Raw genomic sequence first — 24,842 nt, 5'->3', positions numbered from 1 at the left:
ATGTCAATTTCAGAAACAATTTATGACTTAACTCTTGGAAAAATGCCGTTGCTTCCAGTCAGCCTGGAAGGACTCTGAAGTGCTCTGGGGCAGAGATTCATTCCTTTTTATTTTAAATCCCAATTTCTGGTATTACCTATTTACTTCCATTTASGATAGCTTGTCACCAAGGTTTTATATTGCATTTTCTCTGGAGAACTGGAACATGCTGGGTTTGTTTTGCTTTTTTCCCTAGACAAGACCAGCCTAGTGCTCTGTCTCCTACGCAAGATGGACCAATTATTAAACAGTTTTGCAAAACAGCTTCCATTTAATTCAATTTTATTTCAATTGCAGATGTTATCTTACTTCTTAAAGAGGACATTTATTTGTTCCATTGACCGTCAGGAAGAGGACAAAACCATACTTCCAATATCCTTTCAATTTGTAATTTTCTGTTGATTATTAAGCTGAATTTAGTGAACACAAAAATAAAAAGGCAATACGGACCGCAAGAGAAAACATGGTATTAAAAGTATCTTAAAATTCTCACATTCCTTGGTCATCTGAGTGATGAGAATTGACCTAATTCTATGTTATTCCAGTAATTGCAGGTTTTTTTCCTGTACATGCAAAATTCATATGGACATCGATGARAGGTGTGTATAGCCTAACATAACGCGTCAGCTTGATGTAACCAAACAAGTTGAAAAGGGTCTATGACTGACTGTGTATTGATAATGCAGCCAGTGGGCTTCACAGGATGCAAAGCCCCMATTTTGTGCCGGCAGTAACAAATCCTCAGGTATTCCCAGAAATAAACTAATGAAGAGTGAAATACAAAGCTCCCCCCCGGCCGGGGTCCCTGTGCAAACCTGCGGCTGTGGAGGAGCTGCCGGCCCCGCCGGGACCCCCGAGCTCTGTGCCGGGAGCCGGGCTGCGGGAGCGGAGCGCTCCGGGCAGCAATGCCGCCTCCTCCCGCCAGCGGCTCCGGGCGGAGCGGCTCCGAGCGGAGCGGCCGGGACGGGCCCGGCAGTGCCCGGCACAGCGGCGGGCGGAGCTGCCAGAGGTGCCCCCGCCCGGCCCGGCCCGGCCCCGCGGCGCTGGAGCCGAGCCCAGGGCAGTGTAGCCCCGCCGAGCCGGCTGCGCCCCGGGCCCGCCCGCCCCGCGGAGAACGGCACGGCCCGGCGAGCGCGGCCATGGAGCGGTGCGGGGGCCGGCGGCGGGTGAGCGCMGGGCCGGACAGTGCCCGGGACAGCGGCGGGGCGGGGAGACTGCGGGGCGWGCGGGGGGCAGCGCACCTCGCTGTGCACAGAGTGGCAGGCACAGAGCCGCGGCTGTTCGGCAACGACAGCGCCAAGTTACGCGCTTGCTGAAAYCGCCACTGCTTGGAACTTGATGTAATTTCACAGGAAGTTTGGTTTCTTCTCTTCTTGAACTTTTTTTTTCATTTTAGGACTCTGGAGATAGTGTTTCTGAACTGCGAGAATGGAGACCAGTCATTCACAGAAAGTGCACAGACACTTTGTGGCTGCTCCTCTTCTGTCTTTTCTGGGCTGGCTTGGTAAGCATGCTTGTCTGTTTGTTTGTTTTCCTGAAAGAAAAAATCAGACCCAAGCTTAATGGRGTTCTGCATAGTGTTACACTTAATCTAAACTGCAGTTGTCACGGGCACAGGTGCCAGGATTGCCCAGGGACAGATCTCAGTTTTATGGCGGTGCAGTCTGTCACACTTCTAAGCTCTGCCCATGTGTTTTAGATACCATGTAAACACAGGGCTGGGTTATTTAGAATTGGCTTTTTTTTGTAAATTAGGCTCTGTCTGGACTCTTTATTCTACTTATTCATTGTAGCCTTGATATCTTGCAACGTGTCCATCTGATGCTGCATTAAGTCACAATCTGCCTAGTGCTTAAAACAGTGCACAAGCTTTTGGGAACAGGCTTTGTCTTTCTCGAGTGTGAGTGGGGCTTTTTATGCTATTGCTGAGTCTGGTCAGGATTCTCATAAATATACTTTTAAATTCTGTTCATAGTAACTTTTTTAATGGAAGCTAATGCAGAATATTGCTTGCATGTTTTGAATGCTGCATAAATGGACAGTGAACTTAGTGAGCAGGTAGKGTTTTTAGCTGCTGTTTTTAATGCTTAGTGCTTTGATCAGTGAAGTGAATGCCACAGATGAACCCTGTCAATTGTAAGGATTTAGGATTTTTGTTTGGTTTCACTCACTGTTTTTGTCGCTCAGTTTCTGTGAAGTAGCTTATTGCACACATGCATTTGTTTTCCTGTGTTTGATCTCATTTTTTAATTATGTAAGAAAATGTTATGACACCAATTTGTTCACATAGTGAACAAATTGAAACCACATTAATAGCTCTGTGGAAATGGGTATCATGGCCACGTACATCCCTGCAGCTATTATTCTGTTACCTAACAATATTTATGGCTGGCATCCAGCATTCTGCACTTTAAAAAACTGAAAAAAATCACCAACACAGTGGACCTGTAACGCTTATCTTTAGAAGGATCCCAGAATTTTTCTGAAAGCCTGTTTCAGTTGAGTTACCGTGCCAGCTCATTCCTTGTTTTCCCTCTGAGAACATTTTAATTATTAACAAATACTTGCTATATAAACAAACTGGATCTGGAAATACTTTGTTATTGTAACAAATCACATCCACAAAGTAGTATGTTGGTTTGAATTGTGGAGTCTCTACAAAGAYGTCCATAGTGAGACAGCATTAACATGCAATCATCATTTTTAAAAAATACAGAACTATTTAAGAATGCAAAATAAGAGTCTATTATAAGCAAAAATGAGACTGCCCTAAGGACTAAAGAAGCACATGTTTGTGTGTGAGACTCAGTTTTTGCCCAGATCCAATCTTTAATTACAAGTATTAAAAGCATAAAAACAAATAAAGGCTCTAAATGTTAGGTTRGAAACTAAGTTAGAGTTGTGCTGGMTCTGATATGAGCAATCACATCCATTAAAAGTAGTAGTGGTTAATGTGGGACTGAGAAGTCTGGCTGCTCCCAGCAGTTGGCCCATAGCCACAGAGATTAGTGATTGTCCGTGGTGTGTGTGAAATGTGCCTTGCACCCCGTGGGACAGAGGAGAAGATTGGATCACTGAGTTCTTCAGTAGCTGCAGTGCTGTTAATAAACCTTTGGGTAAAGCTGTGCTCAGGACTTCATCAGTTTCACAGAGGAATTGCTGCTTCTTGGCACTTGCAAAGGTTCTTTCCAATGATTGTTTTGACCCTCRTGGGGTTCTGGAGGGTTTAAGCTGCATTCCTAAACAAGGTGATTTGTTTTGACTAAGAATTGCTACTTGGCCAGCAGAGGTACTTAGATGCCCCTGGGGTTTACTGGGAGATGATCTACTSGGACTTTGTTCTGACAGCAGAACGACTAAAAGGTCAGGACAGTGTCACCTTAATGTGTGGTGTGGCTCTCTCCAGGTTTTTCCTGTGTGTTAGAGTTCCTCTTCCTGAAATTTCAGGTAACCTGTATTATACGGTTGTGTTTAAAATATTAATTATACGTTGTGTTTAAAAATACCTCTGATTCAATTCACTAGCAGCTTCAAGGACTCATTATGGCAGCAGATATATTGCCCAARTGTGTCTTGAAAGCCACCCTGTAAAATAAGAGGCAGAGAGCACAGGAAAAYTCACCATTTGAGTGATCTTGCCTGGTTATACACATGAATTTCTCTAGGGCCGGTGTTTAGCACCTTATGTTTTCCTCTTATTAGGACCTCAGTCTTTCTTCTCATGTGTTGTTCTGCTTAATTTATATACTTTCAACAATAGAAGAAGGAAAGCTCTAAGGAAGCAAAAGAGCTAAACTTGCTCTGGCCTTGTGCAGAGGGGTGAATTTTAGATTTAGCTGTTTGCATCCACGAGACAAAAATACTTAAAAGGAGTATTGATTGAATGGGAAAGGAAAAGCTATCTTAGCATGCTTTCAGATTAAAAAAAATATTTTAACAGATGTTTATAGGTGGCTATGCTGTGGTGGCTGGTGCTGCAGAAAGACTTGTGCTTGGATATGACAGCTTTGGGAACATATGTGGTCGGAAGAACACTCCTGTAGAAGGGGCAAACCTTTCTGGATTGGACATGACTAATAAAAAGTAAGTACATCAGATAATGTCTAAATAAATCAAATGTTTGAGAACTTAGTAAAATACACATCTTCTAGTTGCACATCTCTGTATACATTGTTGTATCGAAATGCAAAAAAGGTGGGATTGGTGCAAAAGAGTGAGTGAAATTAAAAAGTGAAGATRGAATTTGAAAATGTGCTACATTGTTATGCTTTATGAAACCTTCTTCTTAAAGAGTATGTTAAAYGGGACTTCAGCCAAACAGGCAGTCATTCTATATGGCAAATCTTTTTACTTAAGGAAGTTGCATGTTGAAGCTCTCAGTCATGACACTGACTCCTTTGGGAAAAGTTTCATTTGCTTTGTTGCACTTCAGATGGAAAGAAGGTTTGGAGTTTAAACCTATAAAAACCTAAGAAAGTTTTTTTTTGTTGGTTTATTTTTTTTAAGAGGCTATTTTTTTCCTTTCTAGGTACGTGTTCTTTCTGAATTCATGCAGCCTGGAAATACAAAGCCTGAAAATCAGTTCAGTTTCCTTGTGTGTGTCAAGTTGTCCACAAGAGCAACTCAACTCTTTGGAAGATCTCCAGAGTTTTGCAAGGAATAATGGTGTGCCACGGGGAATATGAATATCTTAGTGTATCTGTAGAAAAGTTGAGCAGCTTTCACTTTGTTATTCTTATGTTTCTTACACTCGGGAGTCATATCTTGCCATTAATTTCCTGAAGAGGTCATGGCAACAGAAAATAAAATGTCTTGTTTCTGTTTTATTTCAAAGCCATTGTTTCTAAAAATATTACAGCTCTCTTATGCAACTTAGAAAATTGTTGATTAATTCCTGCAATGTGCCGAGATTATGCAGCAGAAAACTGATTGCTGAGAATGAGCTAGTGAAGGGTGGGGGTGCCAGTAGCTGACCAAAGCCCATATGCTATTCGAGAAGCTTGGCCAATTGGTTCCTTTAAATTTAAACTATGATTCCAGGGTGACACAAGTGGTTTTATCCCTCTAGATATCAGATCCCAATGTTTGCTATTCCATTTTGTTGTAGTTTAGCCCCAGCTGGCAACTAAGTAGCATACAGCCACTCACTTCCCAGCCAAAAACAGGACACACCTAGAAATTTCATTTGATTCTGGTATTCAAGATGAAAATTCTGTCAGAAATAGCTGTTGTGCAAAAGAGGTAGCTCCGGTTTATTCATGTCCAACACATAAACAAAATTATCTGTATCCTAAGCCTTATTTCATGGGATATTWATAAACTTCAGACCATATGAGTATTAGTGGCTATTTTTACTGGACGTCAGTATTCCATTCTTTTTTTGTTTTGCTGTTTTGTTTGGAAGGGATTTAAATTGACAATATTTTTTTTTTAAATTTAAATTTGGGGTAGTCTGACATCATTTGGTACATATAAAAAGCTGCAAACACGTGACATTATATAGGTATTTTCAGTCTAACAAAATGTAATTGCATCAAATTCCAGCTAAAACTGCTGGCATGTTTTTAYGTCAAGACAGAGAGAAGTCTTGCATTTTGAATGACTTGGCTGTACCCAGCCTTTCTTTCCCGGAAGCACTGTGTAATGGAACAGAGTATTATCWGTAGAGTACCTGGTAATATTTCAGCTAGATTCCAGCACAAGTTCAGTTTCTGAATATGTATTCTGCAGAGGTTGCTTTAGATTTACACAGCTACCTAATTTATTATTTACATTCCCACAGGAGTATCAGGGATGATTATGACCTGCTAAGAGATCAAAACAGAAGTGTAAATAAAACTTAGTTGTTAATGTATTTTTCTCTCAAATTTTTACTGATTTTAAGTTACTTTTTTCCCCTTTCTTTTCCTTTTCTAGGCTCTTTTCTTTGTGTTTACAACCTGAATGTCTCCAGTTACACACAAAATCCAAGGGCAGCTCAGCTGTGTCCCACACTGCCAGTTCCACCAAGGTAAGAATTACTGGGTACTTTACAACATCCTTGAATCTAAACAGTTTCTTACGGATTGCTACTTCCTCACTCACACTTTGTATTTGGCTTGACGCTTCACCGTCAGGATGGTTTTGCTTTGTTTATTTATTTTTGCCAGTGTATCCTTACGAGTTCTTTTATATGCCTGTGAACATGCCAGTGTCCTGTTCCACAGAATAAACAAGGACTGCATTCCCTCCGTTCCTCTATCCTTAAGAGACTTTTCCCTCTCCAAATTAGGAGAAAAGCGCTCCATATGAGGAAAAACTCACCTCCTGCACAGATTTTTGCTCTCTTCCTCAATGCCAAAGATGTGATCTTTGTGCTTACCCTGAGCCCAGAAATTTCCATTGGAATAATTTTATAGCCAGCTGGCTTGAAGCATAGACCTGCGGATGTTACTGTCTTGTTACTGTAATCTGGCATTTGTGAGTYAAAATTCTTAAACCCATGATTTTAAGTTCCACTGTGGAATGAAAACACAGCAAAGAAGTGGAATCTCTGTGTTTGCAGAACTAAGTCATCTGCTCTGAACAGGAGAAAATGGAAGAACAAAGTGAAYGGTAGAAAGCAGGAGACATAAAAACATTACCTTCAATGGATCAAAGGAGAGCATGTAAAAATATRGCATGTTTCACTTATTTCTTCAATTTTCTAGGCTTTTCTCTGCTTGTCAAGGAACTCAGCRAAGTTACTCATCTTGCACAGTAATATTTCATAGTAGAAGTAAAGCTAGTTAGAGAAGTTTTTAATTGTTGATGACAAAACCTCTCCTTTTTAGGTAAGAATATGCCTTTGACTGTCGTAGTGCAGCCCTGCCAAAGTGGGACTATAAATGTGGGCAGGAAGCTTGGCTGGGAATGCCAAATAATTTTGTATAAATGTTTAATGCCATTAATTGTACCTTGCAAACATTGKTTTGGTGTGGCTTTTAGAATGTTTAAATATCATAAAAACAATGTGAAGTGTTTCTGATCTAGAATTATCTACAACGACATAGGTTGCAGCTGTATTAACATGAACTTAGTTTTTACATAAACATGGAACAAAGCAGGTGAAGCCAGACACCTGCTTCACTAGAATGGGAATAGGAGCTATGGGCTGATAGTGGTATTAGTTAATTATATAGTTGTTACTTTTTTTCCTAAGGCTGATCTTGAATGTTCTGGTGTAGTGTTACAGGCACGACACTATTAGGCGCTTATTTTGCAGATGATACCTGCATTCTCCCTTTATGAGAGTACACTCTGTGAAGAGTGGCAGTTTATAATTTGTGGATTTTAAACTGTTTGTCCTGTAATTAATATTTTTTGCCATTTTTGTTTTTAACCTTTCAGTAAATCCTTTCCATTATTTAATCGATGTGTTCCACAACATCCTGAATGCTATTCCAAATATGCATCTGTCCTAATAAGTATGGTTAATGAAATGGATGTTTTTCATCGAATTCTCAGTGGAATATTGGCAGGAAGAGATACTGTGATAGGACTGAGTGTCCTTGCATTAGGTAAGGCTATAAGTAAAAAGTGAATAATGATATTCAATTAAAAGGTGGGTTTCAAATATTTCTTTTAAGTCCATATGTTTAATTCAAAAGTGGGGTTTTTTTTCATATTTTCTGGACTGAGCTGTTTTTAAAGGAAGAGTGATTGGGTTTTAACAGAAGGTGTATAATAGACTGATGAAATGCAGCTCTATGAATTATCAGATTGTGTTCCATGACATGGTTATACACCTCTTTTCAAGGACTGTAAGAAATTGTGGATGTAAAAAATGACATCAGCATGAGCACTGGAACTTAAATCTTATAGAAAATTTTATTTGAAAGTTAGTAATTCCCATGGTGAAATATGACAGCTGTAAGTTCCTTATTATTTAAGTTACAGGTAACTGAGTGTTTTAAATGWTAAAAAGCTTGCCAGCTTTACTCAATGTTATTGCTTTTGAGACTACTGTTTAAAAATAAAAGCCCAAATTCTGCAAGAACCTTAAATTTATATTTAAAATCAAAAGGGGTTAAGTTAAATGGGTTGTAACGCTCAAACTTACTTCATTTATTTTTCAGCCTTCTCTTTGGGACTGGTTTTAGCCTTCAGATTCATTCAGCCCCTCCTCATCCATACTCTGATTGCACTGGTTGTATTCGGGTTGTTGTGTAAGTATATTTACTGTTTGACTGAACTGAAGGATTAGCAGCTGGACAAACAGCTATCCTCTTTTCTCAGGGCCATCCTCAACAACCTTCAGTATACCATAGTCATTTCCATGAGCCCTGCTTGCCTTCTGGTGCCAAGGTCTGGCTGTGCTGTTCCAGCTGCTGGGTGTTGGGATAATGGTGATGTTTATTGTTTTTATAGATGCCTGGAAACAACATTTCTTTTGGCAGATGAATGCAGTTATGAAAATGCTACTGTTTCAAAGAATGCTTTATGAACTCTTACTGCCTGCTTAAGAAACGAAGAACCATAGGAATGTGTCTGGCTAAAGCTTGCCATTCCACGAAAGTTAGCTCTGTATCTCCACAATGAAATTACATGCCTGAGCCTTAGAATAACTGCAAGAAAACCAAGTAGTCTGCTGTGGTTTTACCTCAGACTGACAGGCCACTATGTGAATTTTTTCTGTGATCACTGCTACTGTGCCTCACTTTGCTAAGTGACAGAATTCTCAAGCCGAGTGTGGGTTCAGGGTGAGGGCAGGAGGCTGAGGAGGGAGGCCAGGCAGGCATCACCTTGTGAGCAGCAGTGTGCTCTGCCCATCCTCATGCTGCTCTTGTCTGCTCAGTTGTCTCAGGTGTTCTCTGGTGGCTCTACTATGACTACAAGAATGACCCTAGCACTGAACTGGAAACAGAAAAGGAAAATGCAAAGTTCCTGCTTGGATATGCCATCTTCTCAACAATAGTTACCGTAAGTAGCATTTTGTCCTAAGCAATGGCAGAGGCTGTAACTTGAAAACTTGAACTACAGTGGTTCTGCAACAGTTAAAATAATTCCTAATTCCTGTCAAATTGGAAAATGAAAATAAATTCCAGGATCTTCTTACATGCATTTAAGTATAATCATAAAATCATACAATGGTTTGTGTTGGAAGGGACCTTAAAGATCCCTAAAAATCTAGTTCCAGTGCCCCCATTAAWACTAGAAAAATAATTTTTTATCTTCATAGGAAATTTGTTCGTCAGCCCTGCCCCACTTCAAACGTGTACAAACAGTGTTAGTGTTGTTGGTGTAAAAAWTCAAGAACTGTGTTCCATCCTGATTTTGTTCTGCATCAGCTCACTGGAGAATCATGTTGAATAAACACTGGGGCACTGGCTGAGTATGAACATGAGATCATGGGTTCATCCCACTCTGTCAGTAGGAGGAAGGGGTGTCAGCTCTTTTGGACAATGAAAGGGGCAATGCAACACAGGCAGCAGTGCCTAGACCTCAAGTTATGGGTTAAATTCTGTTTTTCTCTCATTGTCCTTGTTTTACAGTAGAAAATCTGAGTGTGGCTTGCAACTTCTTAAGTGATTTTTTCACTCTGATGTTGCAATGTTAAAGGAGCACTTGCTCAATTTGAGGGTACAGTTAATTTGTATTTCATGAGACATTTGTCAATGTGATTGTCCAGTTTTCTTAGACATGAGTAAGATCCATATGAAATTTGCCAGATATGAACAGTCTAACAGTTTACAGTGACAAATATAACGTGTCACAGATCAGATTTTTTTTTTTAATGTCCTCTATAAGTTATGGCCTTTTTATGTCTGCTGATACCAAAGAGGTAAGAAAATGTTCCTTTGAATCCATGTTCCAATGCAGCTCACTGGTCTTTGCAGAACTGTGGGAGCATCCATTGCTGCAGGTTACACTTCTCTTCAGAGCTGGTGGCTTCTTTCTAGAGCAGACAAGAAGACTGGTGAAGCAATTGCCGCTGTTTGTGTTTATTGTTTTATAAATTCCAGCCTTCCTTTTAACTGCTGTTCATAGTTCCTCACATACAAAGAACTGGGGATATTATGGAGTTTTAGACTCAGGGTTTTTTTATTGGCAGGTTGATTTTTTTACTTTGGGAAGACAATAATTTATTCAAAGAAGTTTTCATTTTGTGTCTGCTTTGTTCCCATTCATACATAGCTCTTAAACTAGTTTGGTTGTGGACTGCAGGAAAGGACTGGTGAAACTGAACAGTGGCAAGCTGACCTGAATAGAAAGTTTAAAAGTTCATTACATGCAGGGTATGTGAAAGCAATGTATTATATACATTTTTTTTTTTTTTTGCTGTAAAGCAAAACAGATTGTTTCCATTAGATGAATTAAAGTTTTATGAATCCTATTTTGTTTAAAAAGAACCAGCACCAATTATTTCAGAAAACCAGATTTTAATCCACAGGCTCTTTGAGAACACAAACTGTGTCTCAGGAGGATTTTGCAATGTGTACTAAGATTGTATAAATTGCTTTACTCTCATGTCTTTGTGAAATCTGTATTCTCTGATCCAATATTTGACAAGTCTGATAATTTTCTTGAGGTAAAGCCCCCAACAATTTGTCTTTTTATTTCCTGTTACAGGTTGTTCTGCTTTCCCTCATAGTTGTACTAAGAAAGAGGCTTCCGTTCGCTGTACAGCTCTTTCGAATTGTTGGTAAAATCATTGGCAGAATTCCTTTCCTCCTGTTCCARCCATTCTGGACCTTTCTGATTCTCATTGTGTTCTGGGTATTTTGGGTTGCTGTACTACTTAGCTTAGGAACTGCAGGTAAGTAAATGCTTTTCATGTTCTTGACTGAGCGCTATCTATTTCCTAAGTTCTCTTCTTAAATGTGGGGCCTCTTGGTGTTGGTGTACAAAATGTGGCCTAGCACTGTTACTCAGTTATTTGTTCCTTTTATTTCACATTTGTTGGAGTCTTCTACATTGCCATTTTGCATCCATATATGGACATATCTGAGTGTTGCTCTTTCTCATTTATTTGATAATAGATTGTGGTAGATACAGATTATGTTTGATGTACTTAAATGAAGAAAGTAACAGGAAGGAGGATACAGTTTATAGTGCGATTTTTACAAAATGAGCATGTTCTTATCCTGGAGGCAGAAGGTTGCTCCAGAGCAGGAGTTCAGTGAGAATTGCTATCATTTGGGCTAATGCAACAGTATTTGGATTAATCCAGTGGTTCTTGYGTTTGTAGAGGAGGTGCTCTGCGGAAAAGATCAAGCACAATGAAGGATGTGTCAGAACAGATTTTTAGTATGGAAATGGTATTACTGAGGGATTTACCTCTGTAACATCTGTCACTGATTGAACCAGGGTAATTTGGATGCTGTCCCTTGACCCAGCACCATTCCATTCAAGTGAAAGACTCTTTGTCCTTCTGTGGAACATCATACAAAGAAGTGAAGCTAAACCCTGCATAGCTCTGGGGATCACTCCTCATGTAGACATCAGCCTCTGTCCATGAAAATCATTATGATTTCGGGAAGGTAATTTTAATTTTAAATTTCTAGGGCCACTCTTAGGAGCCAGTTGTTATCCTTTGGGTTGAAACTGATGTTGAATTGAGGTGGACAGAGACTGTTGTTTATGATWTTCTCTTTTCTTAAACTTGGCAGTGATACCTGTGTGGAAAACCTAACTTTACAAATACTTGTGTGTTGTTGTTTTACTTTGTGTTTCCACCACCCCCTGAGACAGAGGCTGCAGTAACTACTTAGTACAGCCTTACAGATTCCTGCTAGGCAAGGGAAACCTCCAGCCTTTCCACAGCTGAGCCCACTGAGCAAAGCTGGCTGCATTCCCTTCCTCCAGGAGTCAGGTACCTCACTACTCTTCCATCACAASTGCTTCTGTCTCAGTTGATTGGGGCTCTTTATGAGACCCAATTCACTTCTAACATGAGATTCTGCCTGTGTCCATGCTGGCATTGCAAATCACACCCATTGCTTAGGCTAGACTGGGATCAGTTTCCCTCCAGCTTTCATTGGAGAGTTGTGCAGATTTGCAAGTCTCTGTTTCTGCTGCCTTTTCCTGAGTAAATTGTGCCTGTTAGGAATGGCTGTTTGAAGCAGCTGATAACCTGCTTCTCCTGCAKATGGGTCAGACCTAGCATGGCCAAATGTCCAAACTGCAGTTTCTGTGAATTGTTCCCCCTCACTAAATGGTCAAGCTGATGCACTTTCCTTTAGATGTCACAGATATTCCTTCTCCACACTCCTTTGAGTTAGGTTTTCCCAATACAGAAGCAGCATTGTGTGCTGGACACAAAACACAACAGTGTTGTTGTTAGCTTTCCTGCAAAGTCTTTATATGATTTATGTACAGATCAAACAGACAGCAGTAATTTTGCAACTGGCCTAGTGAGATACCTCATGACTGCTTCAGACCAGACTTCATAGAAAGGAACATCTCCAAAGCTATCTACCAACTGTTCTTTTCATGCACCTGCTTGGATCAGGTGCAATTTAAGATAAACATTAACTGTAGTAAATTTAATAACAGGACAATAAAATTAATTGCAAYATACAGATTTTCTAAAAATATAATTAGCAAGAACTGTTAGAGGAAATATTGCATCCTTTATGTTAAATCAAACTGATAATCTTAATTTGCACACRCAAGGATGTAATACTTGCCCTTGTYATATCTAAGTTTAGAAAATGCCAGCTGAGTCTGTTGTATTCAAAAGCTTTAGGAAAGGCAGCWGGCATTAGTAGAGTAGAAATACTTTAGCTCATGTGACAGAAAAAGCTTGATTATAAGAGCAGGATGGGGAACCAGTTGAATATTTTCTGGATGCTTTTATAGACTTTGCATGAAAATAGTGGCTTGTGCATTATATCCAGAAACAAATTCCACATATATTCACAGGGGAGTAAAYCCCAGTGAAAACTGTTTTTGAGAGGCTTTTTATGCTTTTTCCATGTTGTGCCATTTTCCTTCATTGCTTATCGTCTCTGTTTCCTGCTAGGCATTTTCTTTCAACTTTCTTTTTTTCCCCTCTGCCTTCTTGGAGGGTAAGATTCAAACAGCAGTGGCCTGCTGTTACATTCATAGTGCAGCACAYAGCTCCTGCGTCAAAGGTATTTTATGTTTTGTCTTCTCCCTAGCTTAATAGCAATGCTGATGTTTCCAGCAAGTGATGGAACCGGTACAGTACAGAGGGCAGCATAAGCTTGTTGCACAGCAGAAAGATGATAAAGTTTCAATTTTGAAGGAACTGACTTTTTTCAGATTCAGCATAAGAAGCAAGGTAATTTCCAGGCTCTTAACTGTCACCATATTGCTTATATGAGCAATCTAGTAAAACACAGGTTTTGACTGAGATATTCTAGCAGGGTATTTTTAGTGCAGATATCAGCCCTTATGAGATCCTGTTTGAATCATGTTAGCGTTTACAAGAGTATGTGCATTTGATAAATACTCCAGATCACTTGTAAGTGAAAAGCTAMGCACGAATGCAGATGCGAAAATGGCAGTTAGTGTTCGGTTATCGCTGTGGGTGCACTGGGCTGTGTCTCTCGCGGGCTGTGTTGATCAGGACAGTCCTTTGTCGCTGTCCCCGCGGGGAGCCCCCGCCGCAGCGCTCGGGCCGCCAGGGGGCGCCGCAGCAGCGCGGGAAGCGCCTGCCGCCGCCCGGGGCTGAGGGAGCGGGGCGGAGCCGCTGCGGGGAAACGGAACAAAGGCCGGAGAAACACCGCGGAGTGCGGGATCCGGYCCGCAGGCTGACCAGAGCTGTAAGAGTGACAGGAGCTTGGTGTCAGCAGGACAGCTGTTTGGATTTCCAGCCCCTTACTCTGCCTCTGATTTGTTTTGTAATTCAAAACTGGGATGACGAACAGTAAAAGGCATTTGGTATTGTGAGTGTTCCATTAGGGTGTATGTCAAATTTTCAACGCAAAGATGAGTCCTCTGAAATGCTGAGTGTTAAAGGAGTTCACCCTAAGACAGGTTGGGGTTTGTTGTGCTCGTACTCACACATCCTATAACGATAAATGCAATACAATACTGTATGCGTGATAACGCACTGACAGCACACCTTTGTATTATTAGTTTTCTACAATTGTTGAGCAAGTAGAAGACTTTTTTTTTTTATTATTATTTTGAGTTTTGGGGACTTTCTGAACCACTTTMGAGTACTTCTGTGAAGATCTCCGAAGATATGCGTTCTCTTACAGAGCAATTTCTTTTCTTGATTGACAAATAGTCGCCCATCTAGGATCCAGTTTGTGAAATACAGGTGGTGATTTTCTTCGGTTTGACACTTAGACATTTTCATCTCACAAATATATTTTCTGGGGCTGTGCAGACTGTATTTTGAATGCAAATAAACCAAGAAAGATGAAAAAAATTGAAATGTTTACAAAGATACTAGTCTTTTGTGTGATACAGAGATGGGTAAATGGAATTGGCTTGCTGCTGTGCTGCACCTGTTCTTAACATTTTCCTTCAGTCTGCACTAGTTATATAATATTTATGGTRCCTCTGCATCTTAACGGGTCTGGAGTACTTGATCCTCATTTCAGCTGTGGTGCACCTGATCATTATGCCACCATGCAGGCACCTTATTTACKTCTCTTCCAAAAGTTAGTGTTATTGTGAGAAAAAAAAACTAACTTYTTGGGAGCTATAGAAAGCTATAGCCTGCACTTGAAAGGTACTTRCGCACATGACTAATTTGAAACACATGGATAATCCTATTAAAATCAGTGGGACTACTTATGCATTTTAAGGTARGCACCTTGCCTAAGTACCTTGGTAATTCAGAATCTGTAAGAGCAGSAGAGACTGAGTGAATTCCAGACCTAGAAAACTAGGAGAAAAGCCAAGACTTCATGAGACTTTAGGCAGCACAAGCAGTGGCACCAGTTAGAACCATTAGCTGGCTAAGAATGGAATTCAGCTGTTCTTTGGAAAAGCTGATATGTCTGAGGGTTATTGAGTTTWATTGTTCATTAATTTGTGGGTATTTCACTGCAGAACTGTAGTGGCCATGTGGCACAGCAGAGCATGTCTTTCAATTTTCCAGCATGCAGGAACTGTGAGGTCCACATGGCAAAAATACAGTGCCTGTAGAAGGTGGTGTGAGTTTTTTGTGTAATGAAGTTGCATCCTACAGACAGATGAGCAGCAGAACAGCCGCATAAAGCTGTGCAGTGGCAAAATGAGCAATAAAAATGTATTTCCTGCAGGGGCCTTAGCATTCCAATTGCAGTCAGATAGTTTAGCTGTAAATACATTTGCATGAAAAAATACTGAATAAGATAACACAAWAAACTCTGTTGCAGGAAGCACTAAGATTCAGCATATGATGCCAGAAACTTTCCTCACTGGGAAGTGGGAGGGCCGTAGCATATTTTCATGTTAACAGGAACTGATAAACAGGCTGTCAGTGCTTTCTTGTCAGTGRCTCTTTGTGATAAGGAAATTGCTGGACTAGACTTCCAAGGAATTTTTGTTACAACATCCTACTGCTGCAGGCATCAGCAAAACCTCACAGCAGCAKTTACCGAATAAGAACATCTGACCTAAGTCTGGAAGTCCCAAAATGTAGCTGAAGGTACTGCAGGCACCCACCCGTGCCTCGTGCCTCATTGCACTCCTGTGCTGGCTGCCAGAGCAGCTCTGGGCTATCAGCCCCACGGAGAAATTCTCCTGAGCTCTGCTGCAAATGCTTGTGCCTGTTTGCATTGTTCACATCACTTCTTTTGAAGTATTGGCAGCAGATCAACACTTGTACTGATCAAAGGCTTCTAGATTCGGTGATTCAGCTGTAGGGACTTCACTTCTTTACCTACTTGTWAACGTTATCACTAAGAGAGTATGGTACACTGGAAAGATTCGTGATTGTGTAGTTGGAGAAAAATATTCTATTGACAGATTAAACTGTATTTCAGGGCTTTGTTGAAAATGTTTAGTTTGTATGAACAGATCACAGGACAGTGATGAGGAAAATGGCATATTCTTTTCTCAACAGGGTATCTAGGATAGCTTAAAAGTTTATCTTAGCTACTGACATAGAAAAATAGCATTGCATGTAGTTCTGCTGACAGGATTATGCATGTCTGGTAGGCACAGAAGACAGGGAATCAGACGTGGATGTTTAACTGGTAAACAGACTTCTGTGAAGAAGCAAAAATAGTGTAGCATACCTGACCAACAAAGTGATCAAAGGTGAATTCACAAGTGGCTCTGGCTGATTCCTGGGCAGCTGAGCACAGCACTGTGCACATGTCCATTTATAAGGTTGGCCAGGAAAGACAAAGCCATTACTGTTGTTACTGCAGGTGGTTATTTCAGTAGGCTGGTAAAAACCAAACAAAATTCACTTGCCATATGTGCATTTATCAGTCCTCATTACAACACTACAGAAACAAAGCCTGAACAGGCTTATTTTGGAAACAGACGTGTTCAGGTGGATTGCATGGTGGAGCATGTGCTTAATCCTGCTACCAAATGGCATAATGTCTTTGCATAAAAACGGAGAGGTAGGACACCTTGTATCTCATTGATGTATTGTTTGCTRAAGTTCCCTCAATAAGGGCTGTAGACTATGGATAATGAGTGTATTTGGCTAGTTGTAGTGCTGTGTGCTGCAGGAAAAGGCAGTCAGGAGCCTGCAAGGGAAATGAAAAATCTCTTGAATTCAGAATTATATAGTGCCTTCCTTGTTATAATGACTTAAGTAAGTGACTATATCCTCCAAAACTCCCCTTAAAAAAAAACCATTTTTGCAAACTTAAAACCAGGGAGGCATGGGATGGGGAGGAATGATGGAGAGTTTGTGAGAAGAGATCTGAGCAGTAGCTTTTTCAAAACATCAAATATCTTGGAATTCACGGACTTGAAATACATTTGAGTGTATTGGAAGCACAACAGTGGTTCTATGAATGACCAGCCRTACAGCACTGGAGAAGAACTTGCCTGTTCAGCCAATATTGTTAACCTCTAGGAAAAGAAAATGTTAGAACATGTCTGTATTTATTCACCCATGTAGCATTTTTTTATCCTTTCAAAGCACTTTAAAATAATGTTGCAGTATTACTATGGGATAGATTAATATCTTTCATAATTTACAGACAAATAGACTTTGGTTCTGAAAACTTAAAAAACTTGAACCTGATTGCTGCTTCTAATTTTACTGCTTCTACTTTTAGCTATTTTTGAGTAAGAAGTCTGTGGCTGTAGAAAAACAGGCCAGAAGTGAACCATTTCCTAGATAGCTTTGTAAATGTGGTAGTTTTAACTTTAAGGGTGGTGTGTTATCCTGTAGAAGAACACAGAGTCATAGAATCATTTAGGTTGGAAAAAACCTTTAAGATCATCAACTCCAGCTGTAAATCTACCACTGCCAAATCCAGCAAATGAATACATGAAGCATTAAAGCTTAAGTTTTATTGCTGTTCTAGCAGTAATAGCCAGTTCTATGCCTCACTTTGTTATTTCTTTCATTGAGCTGGAATAAGAAACTACTCACCTCCAGACATTTTTTTATTTGGTGAACATGTTTCTCTTTAACATTAATAGACTGAAGGCTTGGTAAAATAAACAAAAAAATTTAAAAAGCAGCATGTTAGGAAGCTAGAGACCTTTCACTTGGACCAAATGGTCCTAATGCCATTATCCCCTGACTAGCCTTTGCAGTTGAGTGCCATAAATAGGATCACACAGAGAAAAGTCTGATTGTTGAGGAATATGAGTTGCCCCCACCTTTTGTGAAAAGCCATCTATTGAATATGGAATAAATTCTTTGTTAGTAACAGTAGTGAAAAGAATAATTTTAGCTTGAATAAATTAATTTGCCCAAGTTCCTGGATACAGTAGTAACTTTGGAGCATATAGTGGTAGTATACAGATGTCTAYGTTTTTTCCCCCCCGCAAAAAGGCCACAACAATTGCAAAGCATAGAGAACAGAAAACCAATGGCCATGGTTCTGTTTAGTAATAGTAATTAAAATACTACTTTGTTTCATTGCAACAGTATGTTATTAATATTTTTCTGCAGTCTTTCTCTTTTGCTTCTTACAAAAAAAACCCTAAAGCATTTCATAACTATGATTTTTTWAAAAATTCAAATAATTAACATTAAGATTTCATTTACCTCTGAACTATTTGATTACTCATGTCTTGAATAATGTCCTCTTAGAAATCTTTACTAATATGTAGCTTTCCTCTTTCCTTTATTGAGCTGTCTCTCAATCCCAATTTAAACACAATCTTTTGCTTTTTGTAAGATTTATTTTTTGAGAAATAAGGAGAACAGACACAGAAGCACTTCCATGTACTTCTTTGTCCCCATCCCCTCCTCCCTTTCCACCCTTATCTGGCATGTTATAATAATTACAATGGTGTAATCCCAACTTCAGGTACTGCACAGTCCACTTCAGGAGGACAAGTAGAATACAGAGCTCTGTCTGGAATTTGCTACATGGCATGGTATCATTTCGTTGGCCTTATCTGGACTAGTGAATTCATTCTTGCCTGTCAGCAAATGGTGATTGCTGGGGCAGTGGTTACTTGTTATTTCAACAGGTGAGTGCAGAATTGCAGTTTTGGGGATTTTGCAGCATTTACTTGCAATCTTTTTCTAGGAAAAATAGCCTCCAATAGACTGCAATTTATGTAAATACCAAAATCCAATTTATAATAAAATAATGTTGCTTATTGGAAGATCTTGAGTAAGATTTTGCAATGTGCATGATATTRATGTGACTTAGCCCTAACTGCTGGAGTTACAGGGCCAAACTTAGCCTTGATATAAGCCATTAGACTCTAAGGGAATTGCCAATCAGAAGGCACAGGCTGCATCTGATCCTTTTCCAGGAGACTGCGTGAGTTCCAAATGAGAAGCAATATATAGTTTCTTGGTAATTTCATGTATTCATGACAGTTTGACCTCTTTGTAAGTGTTCATCCCTGCTCTGCATTTCCATTTGTTCTGACTGCATAACGGCCTGGCCTAATACATTTTTTTCTCATTCTGTGCAGATATTTTCAGTTAACTATAAATGCTTTAACACTGTTAAGTATTTAGGCATGTGCAAACAAACTTCCTTGAATTTTACATTCCYTGGAAGGTAAATGTGGAGGAAATGAAGAAAAGTAAAATGAAATCAAATTGGATTTATGCACTCATTGCAGGGGAAGATTTAAATCTCACAATATGTTGTTGAGCTCTCTGATGATGAAGAGAGCATTTTCCTGATAACATTTATCCTCATAAGTATTTTATGAGCTCTCTCATCCTCAGTGCTCTATTCTTCTTTGCCCAGTGATGAGATTTTCTGATCTGTGAAAAACTCTGGCATTTTAAGGCATTTCCTCATTTTGTATTAAAGGAATATCATGATAACCTCGATTATTTTGAAAAATTAACCCTTGAGGAAGCTGATGTGAGATTGAGGTGGGGAGCCTTGCCAGAGACAGCTCTTGGAGCACTGGTGGCAGGGCCATCTGGCTTGGGGAGCTGGGAAGGGTGACTTTGGGCTTCTYCAAAACTTAGGAAGCAAGTTTCTGTTGGTGGTCTCTGGAATCTATTTTACATGCCATAATAGGACCTGGAAGTTTTTCCTGCTGAAGCTCTGAACACAGGGAACTCATGTGGCTGTGCTGCTGTGAATAGTGAGTGACTCTTGTCTTGTAAGCACATTTGATGTGCTTCAGCTTTAGCAACTGAATACTGGGCACTAAAGGTTTGTTTAAATTGGCTTGAGAAAGCACAGGAAAGTAAAGTAGTTCTGCTGAGTTCCTGGGCTGTATGCTGCAGTGCATTTTGGTACAGTACGCCATATCAATCCCCAAGGCAAAGGGATATCTTGTTCATGCAGAGCAGGGAAGCACCTGTAGAAACTGCTGTGATGACATTTACTGYTGCATTAGGGGCTTCCGCTTTCCAGCTATTTTTTACTGCTGCAGGAACTGGCTGTCAAGTACAGAAGGTTCCTGCTCCCTATTGTATTGATATAATTTTGTACAGCTACCATCGAGCTCCCCTCTTGCTTGCCAGGTGACATGTACTGAATTCAGAGAGTTGTGTTTGCAAGGGGAGATGCAATTTTTCTGTGGCAGTAATCCCTTGTCCCGGCATTTAGGCTGTCAGCACAGATCCACAGAGATGCAGAGCAGTGCAGGAATGGGGAGAGGGTGGTTAGCTGCAGGAGCAGTCACRCTAGCAAGGGCAAGGGTTATCTCCAGCTGTTCAGCAATTCTGAGCTTGTMTGCTGTGCATTTTTAATGTACTCCTGGGAGCAGCATCATAAAGGCATGTCACAAGTTTGTTTATAGTACCTTACAGAGAGGCTTTCTTCTGGCCCTGTGAGTGCTCCGAGGAAATGGCATGGCCTTTCCCTGCGGAAATCTCCTTCCACAGCACGCTCAGCAGTGTGCTGCATGGCCAACAGCCACAGCTGAGTTTCAAATGGGATGGGCAGGGGATCATTTTACCTGGATTAGCTTTTACAGGTTACATATATTTGACCATGATTGAAAATGGATTTTGCCTTCTTTTATTTAGATGCCTTCTTTTATTTAGATTTGTGAATCCACAAAGTATTTTATTAATGTAATAAGAATAAATAGAAATCTTTTTTTTAATGATTGCTTTTTACAACTTTGAAAAGGGCCTTCTTTGTTACAATTGCTGTTTTACATGAAGGTTTAGTCTCACCTTGGTGTGCTTAGGTGTTACAGGTTTATTTTTTCAGGGAGATGAGTCTTTTTCTCTCACTGAGAATAAAGGAAGGTGATATGGTAACTTGATCCATGTCGCAGGCATCACTGTCCTGTCCGTGTCTGAGCTTCTTTAGCAACTCCAGTGCACACATCACTGCACAGATTTCAAATCGAGGATTGGGGTTATCTATCTAAGGTGTTTAGTACCACAACTTCTAGCAGCAGTGACATACATACTTCCCCTGGTGAATCATAGATGAAGGCTAATGGATGTGCACCAAAGTCATTGAGAGATTAACTAGAACCASCTTCTAAAGGCTTGCTCTTCAAATATATCTGCAATATTTATGGACATTCTTTGCYCTACTTATGTACTTGATGTAAAAAAGCCAGCAGCATCTATGTAGTCAGACCTGTCCCATGTGCCTTTGAGATCATTTAAAAGGGCAGTTGGAAGTACAGTCTGGGTGGTCTCTGCTAGTCTGATAATGTATCTTTTATTACARATCTTTTAATATATTGTATTTGTTTAAAAATTGAGGTTCATATTTACTTGAGGAATAGAAGATTCATTCCTTAACACTTCTAAAGTATTTTATACTAAAGTTATTTTTAAACAGTTTTTGAAATTGGTGATACATGAGTGAAGAAAACTGTAAACATAGCTCTTAAAAGGACAGGATTTTAAAGAAATTTAAAAATGCCCTTTTCCSCCATTCAAATGTCTATGTCTGTTGGGTGTGTAAAGATTACATTTTTTAAAATGTTTTTAAAATGAAAGCCAAGATCATGTGTGATCACTTGATTCAATGAACTAGGTTTTTAAAAAGATTATGAGKGTCACAGAACTCACGAGAAAATTATGGCAAGTGACAATACTGAAGAAATAAAATTATTAAAAGATAATGTGGTATTGAATACAGGTCCACAGGATTTTGGAATAGCAGTGTCGTATGTAAATCAAACAATMTTATGATAACATAAAATAGAAATATCAAAGAGAAAAAGTAAGCTGKGGACAGATTCCCACTTTCTCCTGATACCTTGTGCACGTGCTGTGGAATTCACATGCACAAAATCTACTACACAATGATTGTATACTAAAGTCACTTCAGGATTGCAGCCATGTAATGTACAAAGGTGGGTGAAACTTCAGCCTTGAGAGCAGTGGGAGTAGGTGGATGATTAAGCCAACCYTGAGCTTGTTTACAGTCACAAGCATCACCTGTTGTTGTGTTGAGCTGCTTTCCTATGTTTCCTACTCTGAACAAGAATTACAAAGAAAATCTGTTCTTTTTCTAATCTATTCAGAAGCAAAGCAAGAAACCTTGTCAGACCCTGTTCTTGTGATAATTTTTTTGCTTGGTAAATACACATCCAAATGTGTAAAAATTTATCTAAACTAAGCTTCAAATTTTGGCATTCCTGCTCATTATTCAGTCCTGTTTAAAATATCAAAAMCCGTCTTCATTTTTCTCCTTAGTAACAAGTACATTATTAACACAGGAATAAACTTTCTCCTTTCTGTGTGTTATCACTAGTTAATCGTTAACTTGCAGAAACATAATAATTTATGTTCTGAGATCAATCTGACACTGTTACATGTAAGGTAGTTTATGGGGGAGAAAGAAACAGTGGCTCAATGTGAATAGAATAATTAATCCATATTGCAATGCGTGTGTTTCTAATGTAGAAATCTGATGACTTCAAAAAAACCCTCAAACTGCCTTATTCAGTATAAAATTCCACTATCCCCCAAGCTGTTCCCCTGGTTTTAAGACAAAAATAATAAATGTAGCAACTGCTTTGCTGGAATTTCCTATTTCAAATAATGTGGTATATTCACATATTTAAATACCACTTCTCCACTGCAAAGTTTTTGTGTTTGAATGAACTGCAATGATACGTTCAGGATACTCTGCAGAACTGTAATCCCTATCTTAAATATAGTATTTATGATTTAAATCCTTGCTGCAGTGAGGATTTGATATATATATATATTTTAGAGCTTTTCAGCCCAAACTGGTCACTCTCTTATTGGTGCCTTTTTATGTTTTAATTTCTTGTGCAAACTGCTGATTTTTCAAGATAACAGAGATTTTGAAGAAATCACTTTTGAAAACAGAGCTTCTTATTTGTGATATTAGGTCTGATCTTTACTTAGCTACTTAGTCAAACTGCCTAATTAGGTTCTGTTGCCTAACTAAATTTTTCAGGGTTGGACCATGGGCTTAAGAGTTACTTTATAGAAAGGCTAATTATGACTTGACTGGCATGGGTTTTTTTTAATCCTATGAAACATTTTTAAGGTACTTAGAGTGTTAATCGAATTGATCTTTTTTAGTTTTTTACAGCATTTGAGAAGGTGTGAGGGAGTTTCTTTAAGTTGATTTCCTGGGTTTTACATAAATTCTTGAGAGTTGTGTCATAGTACAGTCTGTAAATGACTGACATTAAACTGACCTTTATAAAGGAARCAAGAAAATAAAACTTGTATTTAGGCCATTTTTTTGGTCTTTGCTTTTTGATTTTGGCAGAGAGATTATTTCTCCTAAACAATACAGTTAGTGTGCACTAGAACTACAAGGTTTTTAGTTCCGTTTRTGATTCCAAACATATAGTATGATATTCCTTTTTTTATGCATTCCATTTTAAAAGGAATCATGTTCTGGGGGGGAAAAAACCCAACCCATTAATAATTTTAACAAAATYTAAAACCAAATTTGACCAATTGAAACTATGGAAGTAGTTAATAGCTCTCAGTTTTACCTGTGAGAACTTGTGGGTTTTTTTCTAGTTTTAATTTTGCCACTGAAGAAAAAAAGTGGATTCATTCGCTCTGACTAAAATCTTGCAGAACCAACAGTCAAATAAAAGATTGCAGAGAATAAGAGAAGTGACAGAAACTGGAGAGAGGTATTCAAAGGAGTATTCTTGGATATTTTTCATTTACTTCTACTTTCCATTGTAGGTTTTTTCCTAGGTATTTTTCCATTACAGAAAACAGTCATTGCTTAGAATTAAACTAATCCAGAAGTTATAAATTTGGCTGCTTTTCTTTGAACTAAGGTGAGCATTCAGATGAGGTCACTGGAGAAACTGGAATAGTTCAAATAGGAAAGGAGATAACAGCTTAACCTTTAAAATTTCCAAATACTGAAAAGAATGCTTATCTTCTTAAAAATGTTTCTAAACCATTTATAATTTTTTTTTCTTTCTAGAAATAAAAATAGTCCACCACCTCACCCAGTCCTGTCTTCCATATCAGTTCTTTTTTGCTATCATCTAGGAACTGCTATAAAAGGTTCGTTTCTAATCACAATACTGAGAATACCAAGGATTGTTTTCTTGTACCTTTACAATATTCTAAACCAAAAGGTAGGTATATACTTCTGTAACACTATAAAAATAGTAATGTAAAGATTCGATCATGGGGCAAAAAAAGTGAAGAATATATTTCTTGCTTCAAAATAGATTATATTGCATGGATTTTATATTTTATYATGTTTTCTTCATTAGGAAAGATTTTTTTTCCTCTCAACTTAACTGTCAATGCTTCCTGTTTATTCTCGACTCAGATATTGTTAAAAGCAGAAAATACCAATATTAAMCCCGCCTTTATTTAGTATTTATATATAAAGGTTTTTATGAAGGATAAAGGAAAAATTTAGCAGAATGCTCTATTAAAAATTCTGCATCATAAATATTTAAGAAGCATTTAAGAAGGTTTAGAGAAGATTAAGATTTAAGATCTGTTATAGAAAATATTTCCTCTGCTTTGTAATAAGATTTTGTAGAAAGAATATATGAAGCAAGAACTATTCTTGAGATTCATGTAGTATCCAAAACACATCTTTTAAGATACATAAAAATCAGAGCTGGGCAGTTTTGAATGTTTTTTGCCTTCTTTTTATCTTTTGTGCATCTCCACATCTATTCTGCTGGAAGCACACCACTGTAGTCCCTTTTGTGAGGAGGGAGGTCTGTTATGAATGCACAGCTCTGATTTTAGGAGAAGATTGAAGAGAAGGTTTTAAATGCAGGTCTTTTCCTCTAGGGTTTACCTTAGTCTTGAAGCATGGTATGTATAGTTATGACAGGGTATTTACATTGACCAT

The 24,842-nt window shown here is 38.9% G+C and overlaps 1 protein-coding gene across 3 annotated transcripts in view; it reads left to right on the top strand.

Moving 5' to 3' along the window:
- The first annotated feature begins 1,091 nt into the window (after positions 1–1,091).
- SLC44A3 (solute carrier family 44 member 3) overlaps positions 1,092–24,842 on the top strand; it is a 41,329-nt gene continuing 17,578 nt past the window's right edge. For all 3 annotated transcript variants that reach the window (XR_008965821.1, XR_008965824.1, XM_057373521.1), the window contains exons 1-11: positions 1,092–1,205; positions 1,436–1,543; positions 3,980–4,122; positions 4,568–4,704; positions 5,956–6,049; positions 7,408–7,577; positions 8,136–8,225; positions 8,855–8,979; positions 10,630–10,816; positions 18,420–18,585; positions 23,946–24,102. Coding sequence is in view for 1 of the 3 variants with exons in the window: in XM_057373521.1 (XP_057229504.1) it covers positions 1,179–1,205; positions 1,436–1,543; positions 3,980–4,122; positions 4,568–4,704; positions 5,956–6,049; positions 7,408–7,577; positions 8,136–8,225; positions 8,855–8,979; positions 10,630–10,816; positions 18,420–18,585; positions 23,946–24,102 (1,404 nt within the window). In the remaining 2 variants the exon portion in view is untranslated. The remainder of the gene's footprint in view (positions 1,206–1,435; positions 1,544–3,979; positions 4,123–4,567; positions 4,705–5,955; positions 6,050–7,407; positions 7,578–8,135; positions 8,226–8,854; positions 8,980–10,629; positions 10,817–18,419; positions 18,586–23,945; positions 24,103–24,842) is intronic.

This window comes from Malurus melanocephalus, unplaced genomic scaffold, assembly GCF_030028575.1.
Source record: "Malurus melanocephalus ecotype Western Australia unplaced genomic scaffold, MMel_1.1 scaffold_8, whole genome shotgun sequence".
Classification (NCBI taxonomy): Eukaryota; Metazoa; Chordata; class Aves; order Passeriformes; family Maluridae; genus Malurus; species Malurus melanocephalus.
Note: the sequence above shows the minus strand (reverse complement) of the source record. Positions and strands in the feature narration are given on the sequence as shown.